The 9,849-nt window shown below is 39.7% G+C and overlaps 1 protein-coding gene across 2 annotated transcripts; it reads right to left on the bottom strand.

The window, feature by feature from the left end:
• Positions 1-522: 522 nt before the first annotated feature.
• LOC143037565 (uncharacterized) lies at positions 523-3,225 on the bottom strand. 2 transcript variants are annotated; one of them, XM_076205991.1, is made up of 3 exons: positions 3,093-3,225; positions 2,308-2,814; positions 523-1,657 (listed from the first exon to the last, which is right to left on the bottom strand). In XM_076205991.1, exons 2-3 carry the CDS (start codon positions 2,779-2,781, stop codon positions 1,298-1,300), a joined length of 834 nt encoding a protein of 277 aa, XP_076062106.1. In that variant the 5' UTR covers positions 2,782-2,814; positions 3,093-3,225; the 3' UTR covers positions 523-1,297. The 2 variants fall into 2 exon arrangements, with proteins under 2 accessions (XP_076062106.1, XP_076062105.1); XM_076205990.1 differs by having other exon boundaries at positions 1,517-2,814.
• Positions 3,226-9,849: the final 6,624 nt, after the last annotated feature.

Raw genomic sequence — 9,849 nt, 5'->3', positions numbered from 1 at the left:
GGAGTGAACATGAGGGGACGTCCTAGGATGAGGTGCATGGATGGGGTGAAGGGGGCTTTGGGGAAGAGGGGAATGTCTGTTGAGGAAGGAAGGGAGAGGACGGAAGACAGAGGTGAGTGGAGAATGGTTGTATATGGATGATGTTGTGACTGCATGAGGAGGAATGGGCGGGGGGGTGGGGGGTGGGGTAGTATGTGTGAGTAAATTTTGACACAGCCCGAAGGGATTTCTCCCCGTCCTCGCCTTATATGCAAAGGGGGACGGAGAGGGGGGGTCGCCGATTAAATGAAGCGGCCTTGCTGTGGATGTACTGTGTCTTGCGACACTGTTTCTGACCCAGGGCGGTGGGCAGGGTGCAGGGATGACCCGTCATCCAGGAGGTGCTCAGATGAGAGGAAGGGTGGGAGGGGTGTGGAGTGTATTTAGGGATGAAATGGGTGGGAGTGTTTTTATGCCTTTCCCTTTTTGGCTACCTCCCTTGGAAGGGGGAAAAAGCCTTGGTATATGTATGTATGTATTGCCTTTCCAAAACGTCCAACGGCACCTCCTTTCTTTCTCTATTGTTTTTCTTTTCTTTTTTCTTGGTAGTGGCTCTCATATTTAATAACATAGTTTATGATTTTCTGGTTTTCCCAAAATGAGTGCCTTTTTTTTAATGGAAAATTGAGTTAAAAATAAAATGAGGCTAATTTTACACCCTGGTCTGTGGTCTGCCGTTCTGTGCATCTGGTATTGTGCAGAATGGTGAGTTGACAGAGTGTGCAGTCCTACAAGAAGTAAACACTTTTGCAATCATCACATCTTGAGAGCAGGAAATTGAACTCAGTCAAAACGATTTCAAAATAAAGGACAAATAGTGTCATTTCAAATCTCAATAAAGGACAAGGACAAATAGAGCTGAATAAAGGACTGTCCTTTGAAATAAAGGACGGTTGGCATCCCTATGTAAAGGTGACACACCCCTCCCCCCAACACATGCTGTTCCACAACTGCAGGCTCACATATTCTTATCTTTTGCATACTCGTAGATGTAAGTTCCACATTTTGTGTCGAAAATAATTTCTTTTAAATTATTTTTGTTTGTTCAGGGGGTGTTGAAAATTATTTTGGCACCTTCCAGTGGTTATTACATTTTTTTTTGTTCATTGCTTTGAAATCACTCTCATAAATTCCACATTGATGGGCATCATGTGTACATTGTATTGAGATTAGTGATTAAAAAAATAAATAGATAAATAATAATAATAGCAAGTTTTATTTATAAAATATATGATTTTTTTGAATCATGCAAATTTGTTCAGATATTAAATATCAAGTATATGAAAACAGGTGTAAGTACTTGATTCATCTTAAGATCACCCAAGAGAATTGTACTTTCTTCTAATATGTGCGGAGGTAAATTATCAATGTACAGGGCACCAGAATGAACATACATATTAGTGATATATATATAGTTATTTGATAAATGTAGACACACAGTGATATATTCTATTCCCCCATTGACTCCTTTCTCCACCAAGGTAACTGGAAGTCCAGACTTAACATAAGTAACCATACCTCTACTGCTTCCATCATCACAACTAAGAATATGTTGATAATATCCTCTGAGTTCATACACCTCTGGTCCAGTTTCCTGTACAGCTATGAAGTCAGGGCTCTGTTGAAGAATATATGCATGTATATCAGTTACCCTACCTCTTAGTCCATTAACATTCCATGTCAATAAATGGAAAATTTTGTTATTCATTGTAGGGTTTTGCATCATTTTGGTGGGGGCCACTGTTTATTGTTCTGGCTAGCTAAGACTTCTCTTCTGAAGGCTTCAAATTTCTCTAGAATTAGTTCTATATTCCTAGATAGCTGTTCATAATTTTCGTGTCTCTCCTTATCTCTCTTTTTCAAAATTTCAAGTTTTTCCATGATAGATTCCATATTCTTTGCTTGTTGACAGTTAGCCTTCTGTATTTCTTGATGCACAGTTTCCTTTACTTCTTGATGAACTTTCTGAATGCCTTGATACACAGTTTCCTGTAATTCATGATGTACTTTCTGAATGTCTTGTTGCACAAATTCCTGTACTTCCTGTTGGACTTTTTGTATGTTTTGATGCACTAATTCCTGCACTTCTTTAAATTTAGAGTCTGTGTATTCTTTCATCTTTCTCTCAAGCCTTACTCTATCTGCTCTTAATTCTTCTATACTTTCATTTAACAATGTATTAAGTCTGTCCACTGCTATACTTTGTCGTTCCTGCTCTTTAGCCACTATATTTACTTTATTTGACTGAGTAACGGATAGTGACCTCACCTTAGTTGTAGAATTAGTTGTTGCTTTCTCCTGTTGCAAAGGTGGAAATTCTTCCTGCATTGCTGTGACGTTCCAAGCAGTTCTTGTAGGTGGAGGAGCAGTTTGGTATACAGTAGTGGGTATACTTGGTATACTTGGTGGTAGAGTCTTGTAGCGTGGTTTTTTAGGGCATACTGGAGAACTTGCATTGTGTTGACCTCCACAGTTGCAGCATTTCGGTGGTACAGCTACTTTTTGTTGAATCTTTTCCCAGCACTCCTCTGAGAGATGTCCCCCAGCACAGTATCTGCATCGCACATATGTAGTTCGACATCGCCAACTTTTGTGTCCCCATTTGCTACATTTTTGACACAGGTCTGGCTCTGGAACATAGGGAGCAACTCTCTTCCTTCCAACACCGATGATGTGAGTTTCTGTGTCAATAGGTCCTGATACTGCTCCTAGGAGTTGTGGCCTTGGATTTTTTCCAACCATCCGTCGTTTTAGCCACTGGAATCCTGGTGGACACTGTAATAAATTGACATTTATATAAGTAGGTACGTCAAAAATGACCACAGTACGTTGTAAGCCAGTTATAGGTTTCATTACTTGTCCCTGGAAGCCATCTGTTATCATGGTGTTATATTGCTGACCATTGATTAATGTGATATATGGTGCATTCCTCCCTTCCTTAAAGAGTGGCCTACAGTCAGGGTGTTGTTTTAATAGTGCCATATACCAGGTATATTTGTTTTCCAGAGAGAGGTTACATTTTTCTGGAAATGTTATCATAAGTCTTTCCTTACCAGTGGACGTGGTGATGTCCCCGACTATATCTTGATTCACATCAGCTGCTTTAGTGTCTGCGGTGTTATTTTCTTCAATTATCAAGTCCTGGTCCATGCCGGCTGCTTCTATTGCAGTCATTAAGGGATCTTTCGTGGTGGCAGATTTAGCTTGGTCTTCAGTCTTTCCACTAACCTTCAATCTCTTGGCACGGGAACCGGCATTGTTGACACTGTCGTTCAAGTTTTCAGCTATCTCGGTCCAGCCCTTCACTTCTCCTACTCCCTGTGTTGACGTCTCTCCCATGCTACTTCCTTCACAGTTTTCATTATTCCGACTCTGTGGCAGAGTCATATCCATGTTGTTAACTTCCTGGGAGGATTCAATAGTAGCATAGGTGTGATCTAAGGAGCTCCTTTTCTTCCCAAATTTCGTGGTCATATAACTCAAAAAGATTATCTGGAGTTATGATCGGAACAACCTTTCTCCGCCGCTGCCCGGCAGCGAATGTATAAAAAAAAAAAAAAAAAAAAAAAAAAAAAAAGAGAGAGAGAGAGAGAGAGAAATGTAAATATCACTTATGAGTCATCCATTTATTTCTAAAAATGCTAAACAATTAAATGCCTGCATTGTTATGCAAAAAATGACTAATTAAACAAAAATGGCATTGAAATAAAAAATATCTAGTGATTAAGAATATAAACTGATTTAGAATACTTATATAAAGGAAAATTGTATACCATATAGATCAAACCCAAATAATTTTCTTTTTACTCATTCTTTTTTGACTGGTGTTTGGTCCAGAAGTGCTAGAACTGGTTCAATTGAAGTTAAAGGATTTTCTTCAACTGAATATTCACTGTATAGATCTCGATTTCAAGATATCATATCACTCAAATCACTGCTTGAAGATGATTTGAATAAATGTTCCTCAGTCTCATAGTTTTCAATAGTTCTAATTATTGTGGGGTTATTCATTATTAGTGTTCAACAGTTCACACACAACAATGAGTCTTTTTTCCATCTTCCATCACACTTTTCAATAAGCACATCAGTCAATTTTCTAAGATTGATTGTTATGCACTTATGTTTTTAGTAGTAGGGTCTTGGCAGTATTTCAAGTGCTGAACCATTGTATTTTGTTGAAAAGGCCTAATAGCCAAGATGTAGATATCACTATGAGTAATTTCTATAAATCTATACAAAAAAATATACAATAAGGTGACACATTTTAGAATCCAGTTATAGATTATATTTGAATTCTTAGTCTATGAGGCTCATTAGAAAACCATAGCAACCAACCACACACACACTTCTGGCTGAAACTGTACTAACTTGTAGATCTAAACTACAACTATCTGTACTGATTCTGTACAAATAGCAACATGTTCCAAAAATTGCCAGATCATTCGGTACTTTATGAATTGACAAACAATTTGTAAATACATGGTGTTCACTTATAAGTTCATTACATGAAAATTACCAAGACAAACAACCTTATATGGCTGTTTATAATAGCCTAGAGATACGCTTTATTTTTCTTATTAGAATAAAAATTCTAAATTAAGAGGAGGAGGAGGTGAATCAATTGGAAAAGAAAAGGTAAAAAGTTTAGATGGAGAGATGATAATGGAAGAGATGGCAATAATAAGAAGATGGGCAGAGTATTTTAGGGAGTTGCTCAATGTGAAGGAGGATAGGGAGGGAAAGGTAGTTGCAGTGGGTAGTGCTAAGAAAATGACAGTGATGAGTGAGGAAAATGGAGGAGAAATAAGGAAACATGAGGTGAAGGAAGTTCTTAAGATGATGAGAGCAGGTAAGGCACCTGGATTGGATGGATGTCATGCAGAATGTCTAAAACAAAAAGGAGGTACAGTGATGGTGGACTGGGTGTTGAGGTTATTTAATGTTTGTTTAAGAGAGGGTAGAGTGCCAGAGGACTGAAGGAGTGACTGTGTATTTCTACTCATCACTCATCACGGTCATTTTCTTAGCATTTCCCACTGCAGCTATCTTTCCCTCCCTATCCTCCTTCACATTTAGCAACTCCTTAAGATATTCTGCCCATCTTCCCCTTACTGCCTTCTCTTCCATTATCATCTCTCCATCTGCACCTTTTACCTTTTCTTCTCCACTTGATTCTCCTCCTCTTCCTCTCTTAATTTCTTTCCAAAACATCTTTTTACTACTTTCAAAATTTTCTGTCATACTCTTACCCCATTTCACATCTGCTCTCCTCTTTGCCTCCTTTACCTTTTGCTTTACTTCTCTTTTCTTTTCTTTGTACCTTTCATATGATTCTCTCGTCCTATTTTGTAACCAATCTGCGCAAGCTTGCTTCTTCTCTTCTACAACCTTCTTTGTTTCCTCATCCCACCATTCACTACCCTTTCTTCTATTTCCTCCTGTCCTTCTTGTTCCACACACCATCGTTGCACACTTTGTGACTCCCTCCTTGAACCATCCCCATTCTTCCTCCACACCTGGCTCTACTCTATCCTTCACTCCCTCCCACTCCTCCTTCAGCTTCTTCTTGTACTCCCTCTCCTTTTCCTTTTCATTTAAAGAGTTCACTCTAAGCACCTCCCTACCTTTTGTCCCTTTCCTCTTTCTCCATCTATCCTCCACTCTCAACTTACCTTTCACCAAAAAATGATCTGATATTCCCCCACCCTCTCCCCTTACCACATGTACATCCTTAACTCTTCCTATCATAATCCTATCTACCACTACATAATCCATTAACGCTCTACCACCCTTCCATCCACCACCCTCTCCCATGTGTATTTATGCTTGACTTTCTTCCAAATCACTGTATTTGCTATCATCAACTCTCTTTCTAGACACATTTCCACCATCAACTCTCCACTACGATTCTTTCCTGGAACTCCACATTTCCCAACCACTCCATCAATTGGACCATTTCCTACCCTAGCATTAAGGTCTCCCAGTACTATTATATTGACATTTCTCCCTAAATCCTCTATGCACTCATTTAAATCTATCCAAAAGGCCTCCCTTTCTTCTACACTCTTCTCACTGCCAGGCCCATATGCACTTACAAAAACCCACATCTCCTTTCCCAGTTTCACCTTCATCCACATTATCCTTGAGGAAACCTCCTTCCACTCCACTACACATTTACCTATCTCTTCACTTACTAGTATAGCCAGCCCTTCCCTCCCTCACCCTCTTCACTCCTGATAACCTCCCACTTACACTCCCAAACTTACACTTGCTCTTCCCTTTCAACATAGTTTCACTCAAAGCCAACACATCCATCTTCCTTCTCACAAACATACTACCTATCTCTTCCCTTTTACTCTCATCTGTACCACATCCACGCACATTAAAAGACCCAAACCTTAGGGTGCTGGTCAGAAAACTCCTACACCCTCTTATGCCTTTACTTTTCTTAGGAATGTCCCCTGCGGGGCTACAAGGAAGGATGCCTAGTCCCAATCCCCGTCCCTTTCTTCTTGCCTCTTATGATCCAAGTGGAAATACTTGGTGGCAGTATTCTTTTCCTCCACCACAGGGAATTCCCCCATCACAGAAAATGAATACTCAGGGAAATGATACAGGACAGCAACAAGGGGTTGGGGGACAGCATAACGGAGGAACAGTTGTAGTATAAAAGTGTCATAATTTCTCTATGAACAGAGTTTTCCTCTATCATAGACAAAATGATGTGTGACTCTGGTCCATAGGGGTGCCCCATATAGACCCTAAAGTATCAACTGCATGCTATTTTGCCACAATAACAAGCAGCCAATACCCCAGACGGGTGAGATTTACTAGAAGAGTGTTTGTGGAGTGTAGTGGCCTAAAACCGTGTTGTGATTCAGCAAGGGGAATATATGGTGTGAGGGAGTTGAGAGATAGGGTTGATGAAAGCGTATTGAATCTATTTTTCCTAATAAAAAAGTAGACTTAGGGGTGATTTGATACAGGTGTTTAAGATTCAAAGGAAATTAATATCAAAAGTAACAATATTTCCACACTGAATGCGAATCAGACAAGACATAATGGTCTCAAATATCAGGAATATGATTTAATTTGGAAGTGGGTACAAACAATTTTGCCAACCGTGTAGTAAATGAATGGAACAAACATCCTGCAGAAGCAGTGCAATGTAGTACAGTTTGAAGTTTTAAGATTCATTTAGATAAGCACCTAAGAAATATGCTGTAATGCCTGGCTTTTTTATTTATTTGTTATTATTATTGGTTTATTTTTTGTTATTCATTTATTATCAATTATTCCTATTTTTGTTTATCATTTTTCATTATTTACTTTATTCTTTTATCTACCTGTTTATTTATTTCTTTCGCATCCAACCTAGTTATGGACCAAAAGGTCACCACCCCTCCCTTGCTCTCTTCTTGGTTCCTCCTGGACAATGGGTCATCCCTGGATCTCGCCCACTGCCCTGGGTCAGAAGCAATGCAGCAAGACACAGCACCTTCACAGCAAGGCCGCTGCATTTAATTAGCGACCCCCGTCTCCGTCCCCTCATGCAGAAAAAGAGAAAATGGGGAGAAATCCCTTTGGGCTGCATCAAAATATCATTTGCACATACAAAAACGGGTCACAACAAGCATAGCTCCCATCCCATAAAATACAACTAGGTAAATACACCCATCCCCTACCCACTCCCTTCCATATATTACAGCATCATCCATACACATTTGTATACTACAATTAGGTAAATACAACTATTCTCCACTCACCCCTATCTTCTATCTTCTTCCATCCTTCCTCAATAGACATTCCCCTCTTTCCAATGCCCCTTTTACCCCATCCATCCATCATATCCTAGGTCGACCCCTCATGTTCACTCCTTCCACACCTTTTACTAATCTTCCTTCACTCATTCTTTCCATGTGTCCAAACCATCCCAACACTCATAAACCCCATCTACCAACTCCCTTTTCACCTCATTTCTCACTTTATCCAGCCTAATAATCCATAACATACTTCTCAGGCATTTCATCTCAAACACATTTATACTTTTCCTATCTTATGTTCCATGTTTCTGCCCTATAAAGTGCTCTTGGCACAATCACTCCTTCATACAATCTCCTCTTATCATCCATTCCCAAATGTCTATTTCTCATTACACTTTTTAATTCACCAAAGCATTTACTTGCTTCTCTCAATCTACATTCTACCTCCACCTCCATTCCTCCCTTTCCTGCTATATTTGCACCCAAATATCTAAAGCTATCCACTTCCACCAGTCTCACTTCCAATTTGCTGCCATCCTCTCCCGTTGTAATTTCATCACCTTCTATTTACCCACATTTATCTTCTACTTCCTTCTTTCACACACCTTCTCAAACTCTGTTACTAACTCCCTCCTCTGATCCTGCTACAAGCACAGTGTCATCAGCAAACAAGAACTGACTTATCTCCCACTTTTCTCCATTTTCTTTAACCATCTCCAATCCCTGACCCACTACCCTTGCATTTACCTCTCGCACCACCCCATCCATGTATTGATTGAACAGCCAGGGTGACAGAACACATCTCTGACCAGGTCCCACCTTTACCTCAAACCACTCACTCTCTCCATTTCTAATCCCAATGCACACCCTACTCCTCTTGTAAAAACTCTTGACTGCTCTTAACAGCTTTCTTCCTATCTCATATATCTGCAATACCTCCCACAGTGCCTTCCTGTCTACCCTGTCATAAGCCTTTTCCAGATCCATAAAAGCCCAAAAAAACATCCTTACCTTTTCCTATACCTTTCTCACATATCTGTCTTACCACAAAAATCTGATCTACACAACCCCTACCTGTCCTTAACTCACACTGTTCATCACCAATTACTCCCTCTGTTCCTCTCCTAATCCTCTCAATCAAGACCCTCTCATAGGACTTCCCAACTACACTTAACAAGCTGATCCCTTTAAAACTTCTACACTCACACTTGTTCCCTTCTCCCTTGTAAAATGGAACTATACAGGCAATTCTCCAGTCCTCTGGCACTCTATCCTCTCTTAATCAAACATTAAATAACCTCACTAGCCAGTCCACCATCACTCAACCTCCTTTTTTCACACATTCTGCATGACATCCATCCAACCCAGGTGCCTTACCTGCTCTCATCATCTTAACTGCCTTCACTTCATCTTTCCTTATTTCTCCTCCATTTTCTCCACTCATCACGGTCATTTTCTTAGTGCTTCCCACTGCAACTACCTTTCCCTATCCTCCTTCACATTTAGCAACTCCCTAAAATATTCTTTGTTTTGCATTTTTATTTTGTATTTTATTTTGTATTTCTAGTTTTACCATAGATTTTTATTTTGATGTTTCAATTTATAGTTTCACCATAAATAAATAGTTTTGCAATATATAAACTCTCAAAATTATTCTGAAATTACCTCAGCGGTGATGGCGTTTGGGGGACACTTCTGTATGGGTGACTGAGTGATTGACTGTACAATAACGACTACCGATATGATTCCAGGAGACAAAACAGCAAAGAAGCGTAGACAGAGGTACCTATGGACGTGGCTAACAGCTACCAAGGGTATAATGAAGAAGACGTTCCAAGAAGATAAGGTGTTGGCAGCTAAACTAAGGGACGAGTACAGTAAAATGTTCCCTGGGTTGTACGCTGAAATCAAGACTTTTAATGTGTCTTTTAAGTGTCTACACGTGAGTTCCAAGGGAAGGTGATCGCTTTCAAATTAACTCTAGAGAATAATAAACAATTCAAATACAGTGATGATATGTTTGACAGATTGGAGTGTTCGGATGATA

Source organism: Oratosquilla oratoria, chromosome 22 (genome assembly GCF_046742065.1).
Source record: "Oratosquilla oratoria isolate Oo_2021 chromosome 22, ASM4674206v1, whole genome shotgun sequence".
NCBI classification, from domain to species: domain Eukaryota; kingdom Metazoa; phylum Arthropoda; class Malacostraca; order Stomatopoda; family Squillidae; genus Oratosquilla; species Oratosquilla oratoria.
This window is presented reverse-complemented; position numbering and strand designations above follow the sequence as displayed.

Bases quoted from the DNA above. Each gene is read 5' to 3' on its own strand.
- LOC143037565 (XM_076205990.1), bottom strand. From the start codon at position 2,781: ATGGTTGGAAAAAATCCAAGGCCACAACTCCTAGGAGCAGTATCAGGA.